The 21,621-nt window shown below is 44.6% G+C and overlaps 1 protein-coding gene across 8 annotated transcripts in view; it reads left to right on the top strand.

Annotated features, from left to right (window-relative positions):
- ZNF569 (zinc finger protein 569) overlaps nucleotides 1-21,621 on the top strand; it is a 71,330-nt gene that overhangs the window by 36,244 nt on the left and 13,465 nt on the right. For all 8 annotated transcript variants that reach the window (XM_033226015.1, XM_033226012.1, XM_033226011.1 and 5 more), the window contains one exon: nucleotides 21,425-21,551. In XM_033226015.1, the coding sequence (XP_033081906.1) occupies nucleotides 21,425-21,551 (127 nt within the window). The remainder of the gene's footprint in view (nucleotides 1-21,424; nucleotides 21,552-21,621) is intronic.

Genomic DNA, 21,621 nt, shown 5'->3' with positions numbered 1-21,621 from the left:
ATGTTGCCCAGGACTCAAACTCTCAGGCTCAAGCACTTCTCCCACCTTAGCCTCCCAAAGTGCTGGGATTACAGGCACAAGCTACCCTTCCTGGCCTATGTGTCTGTTTTTACATCGGTACCATGCTGTTTTGGTTACTGTAGTTTTGTAGTATAATCTGAAGTCAGGCTCCTCCAGTTTTTTTTCTGTTTGCTCAGGGTGGCTTTGCCTGTTCTGGGTCTTTTGTGGTTCCATATAAATTTTAGCATATTTTTCTATTTCTATGAAAAATGTCATTGGTATTTTGATAATAATTGCATTGAATCTGTAGATTGCTTTAGGTAGTATGAACATTTTAACAATATTGATTCTTCTAACCCATGAGCATGGACTATCTTTCCATTTTTTTGTGTCCTCTTCAATTTTTTTCATCAGTGTTTTATAATTTTCATTGTAGAGATCTTTCAATTCTTTGGTTAACTCTTAGGGATTTTATTTTTAGCTACTGTAAATGGGATTAATTTCTTGATTTCTTTCTTCAGATTGTTTGCTGTTGGCATATAGAAATGCTATTGATTTTTCTATGTTGATTTTGTATCCCACAACTTTACTGAATTTGTTTATCAGTTCTGATAGTTTTTTTGCTAGAGTCTTCAGGTTTTTTCAAATAGAAGATCATATCTGCAAACAGGATAATTGACTTCTTCTTTTTTAATTTGGATGCCTTTTACTTCTCTTATCTGATTTCTCTTGCTAGGATTTCCAGTACTATGTTGAATAACAGTGGTGAAAGTAGGCAGCCTTGTCATATTCCAGATCTTAGAGGAAAGGCCTTCTGTTTTTCCCCATTCAGTATACTAGCTGTGAGTCTGTCATACATGGCTTTTATCGTATTGAGGTATGTTCCTTCTGTACTCAGTTTTTGAGCGTTTTCATCATTGAAGGGATGCTGAATTTTATCGAATGCTTTTTCAGCACCAGTTGAAATGATCATATGGTTTTTGTCCTTTATTCTGTTGATGTGATATATCACATTGATTGATTTGCACATGTTTAAACGTCCTTGCATTTCTAAGATAAATCCCACTTAGTCATGATGTATTATCTTTTTAATGTGTTGCTGAATTCGGTTTGCTAGTATTTTGAGGATTTTTGCATCAATGTTCAGCAAGGATATTGGCCTGTAGTTTTATTTTTTGATTTTTTTATTTTTTGATCTGTCTTGGTCTGGTTTTCATATCAGGGTTGAAGGGGTGGCCTGCCCCTCCACACCTGTGGGTGTTTCTCATTAGGTGGAACAAGAGACTTGAGAAAAGAAATAAGACACAGAGACAAAGTATAGAGAAAGAAAAGCGGGGCCCAGGGGACCGGCGCTCAGCTTACAGAAGACCTACGCCACACCGGTCTCTGAGTTCCCTTAGTATTTATTGATAATTATCTTTACTGTAAAAAAGATAAGGGAGTGGCTGGACAATAGGATCATTGTAGGGAGGAAATCAGCAGTAAGACATATGAACAAAAATCCCTGTAACATGAATAAGTTTAAAGGAAAATGCTGTGCCTTGAGATGCATATGCAAACTCTCCATAAACCTTTTAGCAGCATTGCTCCAGCAAGTCCCACCTTATTCCTAAAGGCAGTTTTCTCCTTGCTCAGTAAACAAAGCATACAGTCGGATTCCATTGCCTAGGGATGGGCAGGAGACAAATCCTTTTCTCTTACTTGAGATTAAGAGAATGGTGATGACCTTTAACCAGCAAGCAGCCTTTAGGCACTTGTTTAACAAAGCACATCCTGCACAGCCCAAAATCCATTAAACCTTGAGTCACCACAGCACATGTATCTTGCAAGGACAAGGTTGGGGGTAGGGTCACAGATTAACAGCATCTCAAATACAGAAAAAAAATGGAGTCTCTTATGTCTACTTCTTTCTATATAGACAGTAACAGGCTGATCTCTCTTTCTTTTCCCCACACAGGGTAATATTGCCCTCCTGGAATGAGTTTGGAAGTATTCCCTCTTCCTCTATTATTTGGAATAGTTTAATTGGGATTGGTATTATTTCTTTAATTGTTCAGTAAAATTCAGCAGGGAAGCCATTGAGTTCTCAGCTTTTCTTTGCTTGGAGACTTTTTATTACAGCTTCAATCTCATTACTTGTTATTAGTCTTTTCAGGTTTTGGATTTCTTCATGGTTCAATCTTGGTAGGTTGTATTTTCTAGGAATTCATTTCTTCTAGGTGATTTGCTTTAAATGCGACCACCAGAGCAAATGCCAGAGAAAAGGCAAGTGGGCAATTGGTAAAAAGAAACTTTATTAGCTAGCCAATGTGAAGAAGGAAAGGGGCGAAGTTCACCGGTCTCCAGTGGCGGAGGCCGAGGAAGTCGCTCCGGCGTTCCCGGGCGCAGTTCCTAGGTACCGCGTATGAGGGGCCGAGGAAGTTTGCGCCGCGCACCTGCCAGGAGCGGCTTATGTCTTGGGCCTGAGGGTGGGAGGGCAGTGGGCGGGTCGGGGGCCGGGCGGTGGGCGCGGCCAAGTAGGTTTCGGTTTCCCCGGTCGGATGTCAGGTGGCGCCTGCGCAGTCAGCCTATGTCTCCTCCCAGGCGCGGGAAAGTTGGTGATGAAGAACCCGGAAATGCGCCATCTTACTCCCTTTGTTCTTTTGTTCCCCTCCCCCCTCCGTCCAGACAGTCCAACCTTTTATTGATTATAGTGATGGGGGCGTCGTTGTCTGTCTAGCTGCTTCCTGCTGTTAGGGGGCATAGTCATGAGGGTCTATGGTTGGCACCTGGATGTAGGGATGTAGGAGCATCTGGTTGAAGGCGACACGGGGTGATCTCTTGGACTTTGGCTCGGAGAAATTTTGATTAAAATAGGAGCAAAACATAAGACAAGACAGAGGATTAGTATGGGAATTAGCAATGGGAGCATCTGCTGCACTACGGGCAGCAGCCATATCGGTGGTCTGGGGGTGAAGGGGGTATTGTAGTTTTTTAATTCTGCTTTAATTCTGTTTAGGGTTTGGATGTTAGTGTCTACTAGGCCTGACTCGTTTACATAATAGCAGCATTCTTCTCCTAAGAAAAGACATGTTTCTCCTTTTTTGGCAGTAAGTAAATCTAATGCTCGCCTATTTTGTGCTGCTACTTGGGCCACTGAGGTAATTTGATGCTGTAGAGAGCCCAGGCTTTCAGCTGAAGCCTCTATGGCCTCTTGAATTTGGGCGGTTAGAGATCGGGTAGACTGTACCGAGTGGGCAAGTGCTCCAGTTTCAAGCCCTGACGCCACTAAGGAGGAGGCCAGGGAGACTCCGATGACTAGGGGAAGGAAGACAGCCCGCTTTTGGAGATCATGAGGAGGAGGGTTAAATTGTATGATGAGTTCAGCCACTTCTGCTTTGCTATATAAGGTTAAACTAGGTACTAGGGACACCGGAACACAGAGGGATTGACTGATGGATGTATGATTAAGGACCTTGAAGAGGGTTTTGTTGTACCAGAAATAACCTCCGAAGGGGGCTGTCTGGGTGTTATTGGGTGGCTGGGTATAATTACACCAGGAGGAGTTTGGGCAGAGTAGCAGAAAGGAAGGATTGGATTTTCTGGGTTTTGGTATAGTGGGACTTGGAGCAAAAACGGTTTTTGGGAGGTGCTTGTAGAGCCAGTTGTAGCCTTGAAAGCAGTAGGTAAGGGGACTGCCACTAAGGGGGCTCTTTCAAGGGCCGCACAGTGGAAACAGTAGGAGAGATTTGTTATGTTGGCTGTCCGTGTTAGTTTTAATCCTTGACGGACTAGTTTTAACCATGAGAAGGGGTCTTTATTGGAGGAATGTAGTTGATCTTGTAGGGCCTGTTCTTGTGATTGTATGGCTAAGGTTAAGTTCTGTAGGACTTGTATGTCCTTAGGAAGGGATTGTTGTTGGACCAGTGTTCTTTTTATCAGGAGAGTAGCCATAGGATATGAACTAAGAATTGTGTGTCCTGTGTAGAGTTCACTTTTGACCCCGTCTGCCCATCGGGGGTCCAATGGGTCTTTGATATTTAATTGATATTGAAGGGTGGTATGTTGACTCATCCAGGTGAAGAGGGCAATAGGTTTCTCCTGTCTATAGGTTGCATAATGGATTTGACAATAAATATAAGGGCATCCTAGGTTCTTTTGTTTCCAGTATGTCTTACAGTTGTAATGCGTCTGATCGTGCAGAAAGAGAGCCTTAGTTCCGGCCACACTGCAACACGATAGGGTGAAATTTATAGTAAGATGGGACTGGCAGCCTGAAGGTGGGCAGTCAGCAGTGCCTTGTAGCTGTCAGTGTTGTTTGTTGTTGCTCGACCAAGTTTCAACTATAGAGAATCTCCATATGAAGGTTGGGTTAGTACTGGGCGCTGGAGTGTATGAGAAAAACAGTAACAAAAGTATAAAATAGGACTTCATTCTGAGTGTAGTCGCAGAGTGTGCCTTGCCACTGGAGATGTTCAATAAAAGTGAGTAAGCGGGAGAACCACTGCGATGGGCTGTGATCTGGGGGCAAGTAGGGATCTGGGAGAATATACTGGAATTCCGTTATATTTTTGTAGAGTATGGTGAGAAATCGGGACAGGCGTAAGAGGTTAGGAAACGTGATAATTCAGGGAGTTTGGTGAGTTTGAGGCGGGTAGGGGCAAGTCTAGTAGATGTCCACTGATTGTCTTCTGTGGGGGCTTTCTTTAATTGTGATATGTGAACCCAATGTGTGTGACCTAAAAGCTTAACTGCTGTATGTGTGGACAGGAGGACAGTATATGGGCCTTTCCACCGGGGCTGGAGTCTTTGGCTTGGATATCTTTTAAGTATATTTGGTCTCCTGGGCTGAGAGAGAGATGTGGGCTATAGGTGTCTGTTGGAGGGGGGTGTGCTAGTTCTGCATGTTGTCTTAGGAGTTGTCTCAAGAGGGTGAGGTATGGAAGATAATTTGCCAGCAGGGAAGAAAGGGTGGGTAACTGCTGGAGAGTGAGAGGCCGGCCGTAGACTAGTACAGACAGACTGAGGCCTGTCGGACTCCGTGGGGCAGCTCGCAGCCGGGTTAGGGCCAGGGGAAGGAGAGTTACCCACGATTGTCCAGTCTTGAGTGACAGTTTGGTGAGTTGTTGCTTGATGAGCCTGTTGGCCTTCTTTACTTTACCAGAGGACTGAGGTCTATAAGGGATGTGGAGTTTCCAGGTAATGTGTAGGAGGGTTGCCACTTGCTGGACTACTTTGGAGATGAACGCTGGGCTGTTGTCAGACTGGAGAGTGAGTGGGAGAGTGGGAGACCAAACCTAGGAATAATGTGTTCAGTGAGTACGGAAGCAACTATACTGGCAGTTTCTCCTGTAGTAGGCTAGGCTTCTATCCATCCTGAAAAGGTATCAACAAGGGTTAAGAGATATTTGAATTTTTTATGTTTTGGCATGTGGGTAAAGTCAATTTGCCAATCTTTGCCTGGCTGGTGCCCCCTGAGTTGATGGCTCGGATGGGGGTTGCGCAATGTGCCTTGACGGTTTGACTTGAGGCATGTGGGGCACTGTTGGTTGATTGTAATTAGGTGTTTCATGAGTGTGGAGCAGTGAATGAGAGGGTTTAGGAGGTTATATAGGGCCTTGGGTCCTATGTGTAGAGAGTCATGTATGTCCTTTAGAATGGTGTGGAGTTGTGTCTCAGGGATAACTAATTTATTATCGAGGTAAATCCAATTATCTGCAGCTAGTTTGGCTGTCGAATTTTGTAATAGTTTGGTCTTTTCTTCTTGGGTATAATTAGGGGTATATTGAGGAGAAAGAAAACAAACAGAAGGGAGTGTGGGGGTGGAGAATCCGGCAGCCGATTTGACAGTGATGTCAGCAAAACTGTTGCCAGCCGCCGCTGGATTAGATGGAGTCTGATGACCTCTACAGTGTATGATGGCTGCTCTGGAAGGCGCCGATAAAGCGTCTAGCAGTTTGAGTATTTGTTTTTTGTTGACTATGGGGGCGCCACAGGTGGTTAGGAACCCTCTTTCCTTCCAGATGACAGAATGGGTGTGTGCAATTAAGAAGGCATACTTAGAATCTGTGTATATGTTTACTGTTTTTCCTTTGGACAGGAGGAGGGCCCTAGTTAGTGCAATAAGCTCCGCCTGCTGTGAGGTTGTTCCTTGTGGTAAAGGCTCAGCTTCTAAGATAGTGGAAGATGTAACTACCGCATATCCTGCCTGTCTGTTTCCTTGAGAATTTATAAAGGAACTGCCATCTACAAACAGGGTTAACCGTGGACTCTCTAAGGGCTGGTCATGTAAATGTAAGTGACTAGGTGGTTGGGCCTCTAAGAGTTCTGGACAGGAGTGTTCTATGTGAGGTTGTTTGAGAGGGTCGGGAAGCAGGGTTGCTGGTTTTAGAGAAGAGCAGACTCCTAGGGCAATAGTGGCATCTCTATGAACAAGAGGTGAAAAAGTTGGAGCCTAGACAGGGTTAGGTGACTGATACTTTTGTGGACAATAAGGTCCTGAAGGCGGTGGGTGGAGAAGACCGTTAGGGTACAGCCTCTAACGAGTTTCTTTGCTTCTTGGGTTAGGCAGGCTGCTGCTGCTAGGGCCCAAAGGCAGGGCTGCCATCCTCGTACAGTGGGATCTAATTGTTTGGATAGATATGCTACTGGACGGTATGTGGTGCCTATAGGATGGGCTAAAAGGCCGACAGCAACCTTTAGTCTCTCATTAGTAAAAAGCTGGAAGGGGCGTTGGAAGTCTGGGCGTGAGAGAGTAGGATGTGAGAGAAGGCAGTCTTTTAGGTGAGCGAAATGTTTATAGATTAATTTTGGGTTAGACAAAGGTCCTTGGGGAGTCTCCTTGACAGCTGCATAGAGAGGTTTGGCCAAGATTCCGAAATTAGGAATGCAGTGTCTGAAGAACCTTACCAGGCCTAGGAAGGATTGGATTTCTTTAGCGTCTTGTGGAGGAGAAAGATTTTGTATTAGAGTCAAGCGATCTGTAGTGAGCGAGCGCGTTGTGGGAGTGATTTCAATACCTAAATATATAACACATTGTTGTGAGAGTTGAGCTTTGTCTTTGGATACTCGGTAGCCTTTGGATCCTAGATGATTAAGGAGGATTGCAGTGTCTAAAAGAGAGTCCTGTCTCGTGGGACTACAGAGCAGAAGGTCATCTACATATTGGAGGATTTTACTATTTGTAAGAGGACAGGAGGCCAAATCTTTTGCAAGGGCTTGTCCAAAGAAATGGGGGCTGTCTCAGAACCCTTGGGGAAGCACCGTCCACGTCAGTTGGGTGGAGGCATGAGTGTCTGGATCTTCCCATGTAAAAGCAAAGAGAAACTGACAATCTGGGTGTAGGGGGATGGAGAAAAATGCATCTTTTAGGTCCAGCACAGTAAAGTGTGTTGTGTTAGGTGGGATGAGAGAAAGAAGGGTATAGGGATTGGGGACTACTGGATGGGTGGGGCAAACGGCCTCGTTGATAAGACGAAGATCTTGCACTAACCGGAAAGTTCCATCTGCTTTCCTTACACGTAGGATTGGGGTGTTGCAAGGAGAATGAGTGGGGATGAGGATGTGTTGGCTGAGTAACCTAGTAATGATTCGTTTTAGTCCTCGTAAGTGTTGTGGAGAGAGAGAGAACTGTGGGCGGGTTAGAAACTGAAATAGGTTTCTAAGTTTTATAAGTATTGGTGGATGATGATCTGCCACGACAGGAGTGGAGGTGTCCCACACTTGGGGGTCTATAGGAATGGGGAAATCAGGGAAAGGGTCAGTAGAACTGTTGGAGTCATTTGAGTTAGCCAATACTAGAAGCAGATGGCGGGTGGGGTGGGGGGCGCTAGTAGGGATGGAGATACAGGCTTTCAGTTGACTTAAAACATCTCAGCCTAGTAGAGGAGTGGGGCATGAGGGGATGATGAGGAACGAGTGTGCAAAATAGTTGTTGGCCAGGCAGCAATTAAGAGGTGGGGTTTTCCGAGGGCTGGATGGGGAGCCATTGACCCCTACAACAGAAATATTGGAGGGAAGGCTAGGCCCTTCGAAGGACGGCAAAACAGAGTAGGTAGCCCCGCTGTCGATTAAAAAATTAATTGTCTTACCCGCTACCAGGAGAGTTACCCGTGGCTCGGCAAGGGTGATGGGGGTCCCCGAGTCCCGGCACCTTCAGTCGTCATCCAGATGTAAGAGCTGGAAGGAGCTCCCAGGATCCTGAGAAGGGACATCATGCTGAGGCACCATGCCCGTTTTCAGGGTGGGGCAGTCTGACTTCCAATGCCCTTCTTTATGGCACACTGGGCACGGAGTTGTTGGTAGACGAGAGTTAGGACACTTTTTAGCCCAGTGTCCAGCTACTCCGCACTTGTAGCACGGCCGCGTTGGCTGAGGCGGTTCGGGACTCTGGGGACATGTATCAGCCCAATGCCCTGGAGCACCGCATTTATAGCAAGCCCCTTTTGTTGTCTTTGAGTTTCTGGGGGTTTTGCTCTCTGGTTTCGGGTTAAGGCTAGGCTGCAGAGCAGCCACTAAGGCTTGCGTCTGGAGCTGTACCTTCTGTTTTAGGCGGGCCTGTCGTTGGGCCTCGGCCGTTTCCTCCCTTGAATTATAGACCTTGAAGGCTGACTTGACTAGATCTTGGAATAGGAGTTTGAGGTCCATCCTCTGCCTTTTGGAGTTTTTTCCGAATATCTGAGGCCGATTGTGAAATAAAATATGATGCTAGAATAGTGGCCCCGGCTGGGGAAGTTGGGTCTAACCGCGTGTATTGAGCTAAAGCCTCAGTTAGCCTGTTTAAAAATGTGGCCAGATTCTCATCTGGACCTTGAATAATTTCTTTTAGTTTATTAAAATTTACTACCTTATTTGAGGCCACCTGCATACCAGCCAGAAGACATTGAGTCATCATGTCTCGTCTTCGGCGACCTGGCTGGCCTACTTGGTAGTCCCAGTCTGGGTCTATAGAGGGGACTGCTTGTTCCCCTACTGGGAAGGCCAGGTCTGTTAAGTGTAGTCGGTTGGCGTGCTGCCTCGCGGCCACTAGGATACGCTCTTGTTCCTCGGGGTTTAAAGTAGAGGTAAGAATAACATGGAGATCATGCCAGGTTAAATCGTAAGCCTGGCAAAGGTACCTGAATTCTTTGGTGTAAATCGTAGGATTGGCAGAAAAATCCCCTAAACGTTTCTCAATTTTTGAAAGATCTGCTAGTGAGAAGGGAACATGGACTCTAACTACGCCTTCTGCTCCTGCCACCTCTTGCAAGGGTGCTAAGACTGCAGGGGGGTTGGATAGGGTGGGAGCAGGAGCGGGGGTAGTCAGGCAGTCTTTAGAGCGGGTATGGGCAGATATAGGCGAACTAAGGTGACCAGGCGGAAGTACTGAGGGATCGGAGGGAGGTGTAGTCTCAACAATGGTGGGAGGGACTGAGGAGGAGGGCAGAACAACAGTGAGAGCGGAAGAGGAAGGTGGAGCCGAAAGAGAAGGTGGGGCCGAAGCGGGAGGGGGAGGTGGAGTATATGGCGGGAGTGGAAGGGAGGGAGGTGAGGTAAGGTCTTCAGGCAAGTCAGACAGGAAGGATGACTCCTCCTTTTCGGACTTTGCTAGGCCTGCGTCCTTGGCCAACATAACTTGAGCCAAGGAACACTGGCTACACAAGTCTGAACGAGAACGCAAGGCCTAAAATCCTTGTATGTAGTTAATTTCGGACCACTTGCCTAAACACTGGCAGAAATTACTGAGGTCGATCAAAATGTTACGGTCTAGAGTGCCTTCAGGCGGCCATTGAGACTGGCTGTCTAATTTATATTGTGGCCACGCCACAGTGGAGAGGAACACCAGCTGCTTTTGCCTAAGATCTTGTTCTAATGGTAAAGTTTTGAGATTTTTTAGAAGACACCCTAAAGGGGAGTCTCTAGGTATTTTGGATTGGGGGTTTCCCATTGCCTTCCTCTCGCCTATAGGCGGAAACAGAAACCGAACTCTACCTGGCTACAAAGCGTCCTTTGGAGCCACCAGAGACCGGTGGGAGGCTCCTGGAGCCGGAATGGAGATTACCTCCAGGCGGACGTCTCCGTCCTGGACGGGTCTCCCACGGAACGGAATGGAGTTCTTTTGGGCAGACGTCTCTACCTTTGGGAACTCCCAGTGGGTCACCTGGTGACCAAAAAACCTTGGGCCTGCGCAGGACTTCTGGCCAAGGAGTATGAGAGGGAGGCAAGAGGTACTCACCCCTAGGAGACTTGGAGGTGCGGAAAGCGATGTCTAGGTCCTGGTCCGTCCACGGTGTGGAAGGAGGAGGCTCCTCGGACCTTGGGGAGCCCTGAGGAGGGGTCTCCTCCCGGGTTTCGGCACCAGCTGATTTGCTTTAATGCGACCACCAGAGCAAATGCCAGAGAAAAGGCAAGTAGGCAAGGTAAAAAGAAACTTTATTAGCTAGCCAATGTGAAGAAGGAAAGGGGCGAAGTTCACCGGTCTCCAGTGGCGGAGGCCGAGGAAGTCGCTCCGGCGTTCCCGGGAGCAGTTCCTATGTCCCGCATATGAGGAGGGGCCGAGGGAGTTCGCGCTGCGCGCCTGCCGGGAGCGGCATTTGTGTCTTGGGCCTGAGGGTGGGAAGGCAGTGGGCAGGACATAGGTGGGTCGGGGGCCAGGCAGTGGGCGCGGCCAAGTAGGTTTCGGTTTCCCCGGTCGGACGTCAGGTGGTGCCTGCGCAGTCAGCCTATGTCTCCTCCCAGGCACGGGAAAGTTGGTGATGAAGAACCCGGAAATGGACCATCTTAGTCCCTTTGTTCTTTTGTTCCCCTCCTCCCTCCGTCCAGACCCTAGGTTTTCTAATTTATTGGCATATAGTTGCTCATAGTAGCTTCTAATGATCCTTTGGATTTCTCTAGTATTGGTTATGTCTCTTTTTTCATCTCTGATTTTACTTATTTGGGCCTTCTCTTCTTTTCTTAGGCTGGCGAAAAGTTTGCTGATTTTATTTTTTTTAAAAACTGATTTTTGGCCGGGCGCGGTGGCTCAAGCCTGTAATCCCAGCACTTTGGGAGGCCGAGACGGGTGGATCACGAGGTCAGGAGATCGAGACCATCCTGGCCAACATGGTGAAACCCCGTCTCTACTAAAAATACAAAAACTAGCCGGGCGAGATGGCGGGCGCCTGTAGTCCCAGCTACTCGGGAGGCCGAGGCAGGAGAATGGCGTAAACCCGGGAGGCGGAGCTTGCAGTGAGCTGAGATCCGGCCACTGCACTCCAGTCCGGGCAACAGAGCGAGACTCCACCTCAAAAAAAAAAAAAAGAAAAAAAAAAAAAAAAAACTGATTTTTTATTTTGTTAATCTTTTGTATCTTTTCTTCATTTTATTTATTTCTGCTCTGATCTTTCTTTTCTTCTAATAATTTTGAGTTTGGTTTGCTGTTTTCTAGTTCTTTTTTTTTTTTTTTTTTTTTTAGGTGTTAGTCTTTTTTTTTTTTTTTTTTTTTTTTTTTTTTTTTTTATACTTTAAGTTCTAGGCTACATGTGCATGACGTTTATATCATGTATAACTCCCCAATGCAATCCCTCCCTCCTCCCCCCTCCCCTGTTTTCTAGTTCTTTTAAGATGCATCATTAAATTGTTTATTTGAAGTTTTTCTTCTTGTTTGATGTAGGTCCTTATAGCTATAAACTCTCCTTTTAGTGCTGCTTTTGCCGTATCCTATGGGCTTTGATGTGTTGTGTTTCCATTATCATTTATTTCAAGAAATTTTTAAATTTTTTTTCTTAATTTCTTCATTGACCCAGTGATCATTCAGGAGCATATTATTTAATTTCCGTGTGTTCGTATAGTTTCCAAGATTCCTCCTTGATTTCTAGTTTTATTCCATTGTGGTTAGAGAAGATATCTCAGATAATTTAAATTTTTTGAGTGTTTTAAGACTTGTTTATGGCCTAACATGGTCTACCCTTGAGAGTGATCCATGTGCTGAGGAGAAGAATGTGCATTCTGCAGCCACTGGATGAAATGTTCTGTATATATCTATTATGTTCATTTGGTCTGTAGTGCAGATTAAGTCTGATAGTTCTTTGTTGATTTTCTATCTGGATAATCTGTCCAGTGCTGAAAGTAGAATGTTGAAGTCTCCAGCAATTACTCTATTGGGTCTTTCTCTCTCTTTTACTGTAATACTTGCTTTGTATATCTGGGTGCTCCAACGTTGGGTGCATACATGTTGACAATTATATCCTCTTGCTGAATTGACCCCTTTATCATCATGTAATGACCTTGTTTGTCTCTTTTTATAGTTTTGCTCTTGAAGTATATTTTGTCTAAGTATAGCTAGTCCAGCTCTTTTTTGGTTTTATTTGCATGGAATGTATTTTTCTATCTATTTATTTTCAGTCTCTGTGTGTCTTTATAGGTGAAGTGTGTTTCTTGTAGGCAATGGATTTTTGGATCTTGTTTTTTGTGTTTGTTTTTTTAAATAATACATTCAGCCACTCTTTTGATTGGAGAGCTTTACATTCAAATGTTAGTCCATTCACATTCAATGTTATTATTGATCAGTAAGGACTTAGTCCTGCTATTTCGTTATTTCCAGGTTGTTTTGTGGTCTTCCTTTCCTCCTTTACTGTCTTCCTTTTTGGGAAGGTGGTTGTCTCCAGTGGTATGTTTTAATTTCTTGCATTTTACTTTTTGTGTATCTGTTGTATGTTTTTTGATTTGAGGTTGTCATGAGACTTGCAAATAATATAACCTATTATTTTAAACTGATGACAAATTAACACTGATTGCATAAACAGGCAAAGAGAAAATTAGTAAAAACTCTATACTTTAACTTTGTCTCCCTGCTTTTTTAGCTTTTTGCTGTTTTTACTTTTTATTTTATTTATTTATTTATTTTTGAGATGGAGTCTTGCTGTTACCAGGCTGGAGTGCTGTGGCGCAATCTCGGCGCGCTGCAACCTCTGCCTCCCAGGTTCAAGCAATTCTCCTGCCTCAGCTTCCTGAGTATCTGGGACTACAGGCATGCGCCACCTCACACCCAGGTAATTTTTTTGTATTTTTAGTAGAGACAGGGTTTCACCATGTTGGCCAGGATGGTCTCGATCTCCTGACCTTGTGATCCACCCGCCCTAGCCTCCCAAGGGGTTGGGATTACAGTTGTGAGGGACCGTGCCCGGCTTGCTGTTTTTATTTATATTTTATTGTACTGTGTCTTGAAATACTGTTTTAGTTATTGATTTATTTATATTGATTAATCCTCCCATCTTTCTTTTTTTTTTTTTTTTTTTTTTTTTTTTGAGACGGAGTCTCGCTCTGCCACCCAGGCTGGAGTGCAGTGGCCAGAGCTCAGCTCACTGCAAGCTCCGCCTCCCGAGTTCACGCCATTCTCCTGCCTCAGCCTCCCGAGTAGCTAGGACTACAGGCGCCCGCCACCTCGCCCGGCTAATTTTTTTGTGTGTTTTTTAGTAGAGACGGGGTTTCACCGTGTTAGCCAGGATGGTCTCGATCTCCTGACCTCGTGATCCGCCCGTCTTGGCCTCCCAAAGTGCTGGGATTACAGGCTTGAGCCACCGCGCCCGGCCTTTTTTTTTTTTTTGAGATGGAGTCTCGCTCTGTCACCAGACTGGAGTGCAGTGGTGTGATCTCAGCTCACTGCATCCTCCGCCTCCCAGGTTCAAGCAATCCTTCTTCCTCAGCCTCCTGAGTAGCTGAGAGTACAGGCATGTGCCACTATGCCCAGCTCATTTTTGTATTTTTAGTAGAGATGGCGTTTCACAATGTTGGCCAGATGGTGTCAATCTGTTGACCTCGTGATCTGCCTGCCTCAACCTCCCAAAGTGCTAGGATTACAGTTGTGAGCCACTGCGCCCAGCCCATCTTCTCATCTTTCTATTCAAGATATGAGTAGTTTACACACCACAATTACAGTGTTATAACATTCTACATTTTCTATGTACTTTCTATTACCAGTGAGTTTTGTACTTTCACATGAATTCTTATTGTTTATTAATGTCATTTTTTCAGGTTGAAGGACTCTCTAGCATTTTTTTGTAGGACAGGTCTGGTGTTGATGAAATCTCTCAGCTGTTGTTTGTCTGAGAACGCCTTTATTTCTCCCTCATGTTTGAAGGTTATTTTCACCAGATATACTATCCTAGCATAAAAGTTTTTTTCCTTCAGGACTATAAATATGTTGTGTCACTCTTTCCTGGTGTGTAAAATTTCCACTGAAAAGTCTGCTGCCAGACATATTGGAGCTTCCATTGGTATGTTGTTTCTTTTCTCTTGCTGTGTTTAAATGGATCCTTTCTTTATCATTGACCTTTTAGGAGTCTGATTATTAAGTGTCTTGAAGTAGTCTTATTTGGTTTAAATCTACTTGCTGTTCTATAACCTTCTTGTACTTGAATATCAGTATCTTTCTTCTAGGTTTGGAAAGTTCTCTGTTGTTATCCCATCTAATAAACTTTCTACCCCTGTCTCTCTACCTCCTCTGTAAGGCCAATAAGTCTTAGATTTGCCCATTTGAAGCTATTTTCTAGATCTTACAGGCATGCTTCATTCCTTCTTACTCATTTTTCTTTTGTCTCCTCTGACTGTGTATTTTCAAGTAGCCTAACTTCAAGCTCACTAATTCTTCCCTCTGCTTCATCAATTCTGCTGTTCAGTGACTGATGTGGGTGAGGGTGGTGGCTCATGCCTATAATCCTAGCATTTTGGGAGGCCAAGGCATGAGGATCACTTGAGAGCCCAGGAGTTTGAGACAAGCTTGGGCAACATAGTGAGACTACCATCTCTACAAAAACATTAAAAACTTAGTTGGGTATGGTGGCATGCACCTGGGGTCCCTGCTCTTTGGGAGGCTGAGGTAGAAGGATCACTTGAGCCTGGCAGGTTGAGGCTGCAGTGAGCCATGATCATACCACTGCATTCCAGCCTGGATGACAGAGACTCTGTCTCAAAAAGAAAAGAAATGAAAAGAAAAAAAGATGTATGTATTCTTCAGTTTGTCCATTGCATTTTTCAGCTCCAGAATTTCAGCTCTATTCTTTTTAATTATTTCAGTCTCTTTGTTAAATTTATCTGATAGCATTCTAAATTCTTTCTCTGTGTTATCTAGAATTTCATTGACTTTCCTGAAAACAGCTATTTTGAATTCTCTATCTGAAAGGTCACAGATTTCTGTGTCTCCAGGATTGGTCCCTGGTATCTTATTGAGTTCAATTTGGTGAGGTAATGTTTTCCTAGATGGTCTTAATGCCTATGGATGTTTGTTGATGTCTGGGCAGTGAAGAGTCAGGTATTTATTGCAGTCTTTGCAGTCTGAGCTTGTTATACCTGCCCTTTTTGGCAAGGCTTTCCAGGTATTTGAAAGGACTTGGGTGTTTTGATCTAAGTTTTTGGTCACTGCAGCCATATCTGCATCAGGGGGCATGCCAAGCCCAGTAACACCGTGGCTCTTACAGACTCATACAGGTACCACCTTGATGGTCCTAGATAAGATCCAGAAGAATTCTCTGGAAGAATTATCCAGATTACCAGGTAGAGACTCTTATTGTCTTACTTTCTCCCAGACAGACTCTGTGCTGAGCTGCCTGGAGCTGGGGGAGGGATGACACAAGCACCCCTGTGGCTACCACCACTGGGACTGCGCTGAGTCAGACAAAGCCAGCACAGCACTGAGTCTCACCAAAGGCCCACAGTGTTCACTGAAGTTCACCCAAGGCCTGTGTTCACTGAAGGCCCTATCGCTCTACAATCAGCAGGTGGCAAAGCCAGCCAGTTTTATATCCTTCCCTTTAGAGTGGCAAGTTCTGCCCAGCCACGGGCAGGTCCAGAGATGCCGTCCAGGAGCCAGGGCCTAGAGTCAGAAACCTTAGGAATCTACTTGGTGCTCTATTCTATGGTGGCTGGACTGGCACCCAAGCCACATGGCAAAGTCCTTCCCACTCTTCCTCCCCTTTCCACAAGCAGAAGAATTTCTCCCCATGGCTACCACTGACCCAGGCCCATGGCAGGTATAGCCTGGTTACCACCAATGTTCACTCCAGGCCAAAGGGCTCTTCAGTCAGCTTGTGGTGAATGTTGCCAGGCCTGGGATTCCCCTTTCAGGGCAGTAAGCTCCCCTTCGGCCCAGGGCAGGTCCAGAAATGCTATCCAAGAGGCAAGGCCTGGAATTGGGGACCCCAAGAACCCAGTTGGTGCTGTACCCCACTGTGGCCAAGTTGGTACCTAAGCTGCAAGACAAAGTTCCCTGTACTTTTCCCTCTCCTTTTCTCAAGCAGGAGTCTCTCCCTGTAGCCACCATATGGGAAATGTGCTGGGTCACACCTGAAGCCAGCACATCTCTGAGTCTCACCCAAGGCCCATGGTGAGTACTACCTGGCTACCACTGCTGACTGTTCAGGGCTCAAGGGCCCTTTAGTCAGTAGGTGATGAATGCTGCCAAGATTGAGTTCTTCATCTCAAGGCAACGGGTTACCTTTTGGTCCAGGGTGTGTCTAGAAGTTTTATCCAGGAGCTGGCGCATGGAATGGGGGCCTCTGCCTGGTGTCCTATCATACTGTAGCTAAGCTGGTATCCAAGGTGCAAGACAAAGTCCTCTTTACTCTTCCCTCTGCTCTTCTCAAGTGGAAAGAAGGGGTCTCTCCTGGAGTTGCGAGCTGCACTACTTCAGGTTAGGGAAAGAGTGGCACAAGCACTCCCTTGGCTACCCTGGCTGGTGTCTCACTGGGTCCCATGCCCCCCTAGTCCACTGGCTCCAAGCCCAGCACAGCACCAGGACTTGCCCAGGAATTGCAGTTCCTGTGGCCTAGACTGCCTTTCACGGTCACTTAAGACCCTAGAGCCCTTTAGCCCATGGTGGTGAGGCTTGCCGGAATTCACGTTCCTACTGCTACAATGGACAATTCCCCTAGACTGGCTAGGGATGGTCTAAATACTTCTGGTGTCGGCACCAACTGAGTTCTCCCCGGTGTTGCCTTCTGCTGTGACGGGGCACCACTGAGTTCCAGTGCAAAGTCCTACAATCACTCTTGGTCTCCCTCCTCCAGGAGCATAGATTCTTTCTCACCACCATATGACCACTGCTGGAGGATAGGGACGGAATGGCATCAGCAATTCAAGACTCTTTCCTACCCTCCTCAGTGCCACTTTCAGTGATGTGAAGTTAAAACCAGATACTGTGATTGCTGACCTGATTTTTGGTTATGATGAAGATGGTTTTTTGTGTGGATGGTTGTTCAGTTTGGTGTTCCTGTGGGGAAGATGATCAGTGGAGGCTTCTATTGGGCCCTCTTTCCCTGCTTCCTCTCTGATAGTTTTTTTTGTTCTTTCAGAACATCTAATATGTTGTCCCATTGCTATTTGTCCTCCATTGTGTTTGATGAGAAGTCAGCTATTAGTTTTATTGTGGTTGGTGAAGATGATAAATTGTTTTCTCTTGCTATTTTCAAGATTTTCTCTTTGTATTTATTTTCAACATTTTGACTATGATGTGTTTAGGTGTGTATCTTGTTGCATTTATCCTACTTGAAATTCATTGAGCTTGAATATGTACATTAATGTTTTTCATGAAATGTGGGAAGTTTTCAGTTATTATGTCTTTGAATATTTTTCTGTCCTTTTCTCTCTCCTCTCTAACTTACACTAAATTATGCATATGTTGATGCACTTATTGCTGTAACATTTCTGAGTCTACATTCTTTTTTTTTTTTTTTGAGATAGGGTCTCACTCTGTCACCCAGGCTGGAGTGCAGTGGCACAATTATAGCTCACTGTAACCTTGAACTCTTGGGCTAAATCAGTCCTCCCACCTCTGTCTCCTGAGTGGCTAGGACTATAGGCATGTGCCAGCACACCTGGCTGATTTCTTAAATTTTTTGGTAGAGATAGGGTCTCACCATCTTGACCAGGCTGGTCTTGAACTCCTAGCCTCAAGTGATCCTCCCACCTTGGCCTCCCAAAGCACTGGGATTACAGGCATGAGCCACTGTGTCCAGCCTGTATTCATTTTTCTTCATCCTTTTTTCTGTCTTTTCTTCAAATTGCATCATTTTGTTGATCTGTCTCCAAGTTTGCTAATACTTTTTTCTGCCAACTCAGACTACCCTGAAGCTGTGAGAAAGTCTCAGCCAGGCCAAAGGGGAGTTGCTGACCAAAGCTTTCCCACTGGAGGAAAACCGTATCAGGTGTAATAGTCCAGACTTTAATAGCCTCACTATGCTGAGCCTGTGGCTGGAAGCAGTGTTGGGGTATGATGACTTCAGCATGGCTGTTTGCCAACTATGCTTCTCACATAGTTCCCTTAAAGAGGATTTGAGCACCACGCCTTCATAGCTGCCAAAGGATGGCCAGATCTGGCATGAACATATTAATCTGTTAGAATTACACTTGACTGCCTGTGATAGAAAGCCCAGATAACCTTTGCTTAAACAAGATAGAAGTTTATTTATCTCTCATATTGAAGTTCAGCGCTGGTCCTGTAGCTCCAATGGGCAGAAAACGAAACGCTTTCTCCTTCATTGCTCTGCCATTCTCAGTTGTTGACTTCTGCCTCATCTCAAATGGCTGTATTTGCTCTAACCATTGACTTACCATTCTACAAGAAGGTAGAGGCTTGGGAGAAATGGTATACCTCGTGCTTTTATGCTCACTTATCAGCAGTTGCATGCAGTCCTTTCGTCTCACTCTCCAGAACTTTATAATATAAACATATTAATACTTATTTCAGCAGACCATGTGCCTGGCCAGAAATTGGGAAGACAGAATAAATATTGGAATAGAAGAATAACGGGGGTTGCTACAGTATTGCACTGTTGGGATATTCTTCTTAGGCTTATGTTTCCCTTTAGCTTATTCATTTCGTTATGAATTTTAAAATTTCAGGCTGGTTATGGTGGCTCACACCTGTAATCCCAGCACTTTGGGAGGCCGAGGCAGGCAGATCATTTGAGGTCAGGAGTTAAGAGACCAACTTGGCCATCATGGGGACACCCTGTCTCTACTGAAAATACAAAATTTAGCTGGGTGTGGTGGCATATGCCTATAGTTCCAGCTACTTGAGAGGCTGAGGCAGGAGAATCACTTGAATCCAGGAGACAGAGGTTGTAGGGAGCCAAAATCACGCCACACTGCACTCCAGCCTGGGTGACAGGGAGAACCTCTATCTAAAAAAAAAAAAAAAAAAAAAAATCAACCACAGATACAAACTACTTTAACTATTGATTAGTTTTAATGGTTTTTCCTAATTTGGGATGTTTATTTTTCTTCATTAAACTTACTAAACATTTGGCTAATTCATTCTTCTTAAACTATCAACTTTTTTTTCTTTTAAGAGACAGGGTTTTTGCTCTATTGCCCAGGCTGCTGGAGTGCAGTGGTGAGATCATGGCTCACTGCAGCCTCAAACTCCCAGGCTTAAGCAGTCTTCCTGCCTCAGCCTCCCAAGTAGCTAGGACTATAGCCACACACCACCATACACGGCTTTTATTGATTGATTGATTGTAGAGATGGGGTTTTGCTGTGTTGCCCAGACTGGCCTTGAACTGGCCTCGAGCAGTTCTCCCACCTCGGCTTCCCAAAGTCGTAGAATTACAGGCGGGAGCCACCGCACCTAGCTCCAGCTTTTAAATTTGGAGATTTATGTATATACAAGTTCTAAATTTTTCACTTTAAATGGTTTCTATTTTTGCATTTACTATATTCTTTTTCTCAAGTATTTTCTTCAAATATATTTTAATGACTTCTTTTGGGATTCTTTTACTCTTGAGCTAGGGGCAATTAGGATTTTCTTGTAAAATCTTTGGTGCTGATTTTTAAAATTTATTTACTAGTTTAATGATCTGATCTCCTGAAGAAAGTACAACTTCCTGAGGAAAGTCTGCAGCTGAGGTAGTCCCAGCAAGAGTGTGTCTTACGTGCTCATGTCCTTCCCTGTAATTGGTGAAACTATTATACCAGGGCCAGATTTTCACATCATGCTTTCTCCTCAGTCCCACTTCCTCACCAAGTGCTTTATCCAAGCTTATTTGGATCTTCCTCCCAGATGAGAGAAAATATTAAAAACCCCTGGATTTCAGGGTTTTTTTCCCCTGACACTTTGCCTTTTGTTTCTTGAACATGTTTATTGCAAACATCATGATTTCCTGCAGTAAGGGGTTTCAGGAGGTGATCTCCCATCAGTACCACAGCTTCCTCTGAGCCCTTAGTGTTAGTGGATGTTCATGCTCATAAGTTCCTTTTAGGACCTAGAAACAAATTCTTAGGAACATTGTGAACGAGGTATTGGAGACTTTCTGTTTTCCCACCTAGTCTCTGGTAGAAATTCCTGAAAAAGTAGGAAATATGGATTGCTCCCTTTCTTCCAGGCTGACTGCTATTTAAGATTTGTTTCTTATGTTCATATACATTTGGGCATTTCTGTTTTGAACCAGGAAGAATGCATTAGATTTCTATATTCAAATCACATTGCCTTTAAGAAGTTCACTGTTTTTTTTGAAATTCATTCAATAGCTTTTTTTTTTTTCCTTTTTTTTTTTTTGAGACAGGGCCTTGCTCTGCCACTCAGGCTGGAGTGCAGTGGTGCAATCATGACTCACTGCAACCTCCACCTCCCGTGCTCAAGCAATCTTCCTACCTCAGCCTCCTGAGTAGCTGGGACTACAGGTGCACACCACCACACCTGGCTAATTTTTGTATTTTTTGTATGCACAAGGTTTCACCACATTGCCCAGGCCTGTCTCAAACTCCTGGGCTCAAGGGATTTTCACGTCTCAGTCTCCTAAAGTGCTGGGATTACAGGCATGAGCCATGTAATGCCCAGCCATTCTGTAGCTTTTTAAATACACAGTTTCAGTTATAATTCTATTTCTGACCATTAAAAAACAAATTGTTATCAGGGCATATTTTTTTCATGGTTGTCTCTGAGATTCTATCTGTGGCCCCTTTTCCAGTATATGTAAACTCTTTGAGCAATCAGATCCCATTTGCATGGCTGCAGACACATACTACAGGCTGATGACCAATAAGTCTTCATTTCCAATGTGGATTTCTCTTGATCTCATGAACAATATGTCCAACTGCTAAATCAGTGGCTATCTACAATTGCATGTCCCACCATACCACAGATTTCACCTATCATTCTGTCCCCTGCTTCTGCTTCCATCTAAGCCTTGCTTTCATTTTTTCCTGCCTTTGGTATCTTTTGAGATCTTAAACCACTTAACTTGGTTAAAGTTTTATTTTTCCATTTCTTTCACACTCAGTATAAATTGGTACCTAACATCTCCCCTTTAACTCATGGTAGATATTAAAAACGTGTGCTTGCTAAATCAGTGAATGAACATAAACTGACAGCAGGCTGCTAATATGATGGGCTTTTTTAATAACCTCTGATTAATATCAGAACAAGGTTCAATATATTTTGTTTACAATCACCTAAGATGGATACTTCAGATTGAGTGGGAGTGTGTTGTTACAGGGAACAGTGACATTCAAAGATGTGGCTATTGACTTCACCCAGGAGGAGTGGAAGAGATTGGATCCTGCTCAGAGAAACCTGTACCGGAACGTGATGCTAGAAAACTATAACAACTTAATCACAGTGGGTAAGAGTAATTTACCATATAATTCAAACTCTGGAAAGAAAGTACCTTCCCCCCCACCCCCGCAGTGTTT

This window comes from Trachypithecus francoisi, unplaced genomic scaffold (assembly GCF_009764315.1).
Source record: "Trachypithecus francoisi isolate TF-2019V2 unplaced genomic scaffold, Tfra_2.0 Lachesis_group12, whole genome shotgun sequence".
Classification (NCBI taxonomy): Eukaryota; Metazoa; Chordata; class Mammalia; order Primates; family Cercopithecidae; genus Trachypithecus; species Trachypithecus francoisi.
Note: the sequence above shows the minus strand (reverse complement) of the source record. Positions and strands in the feature narration are given on the sequence as shown.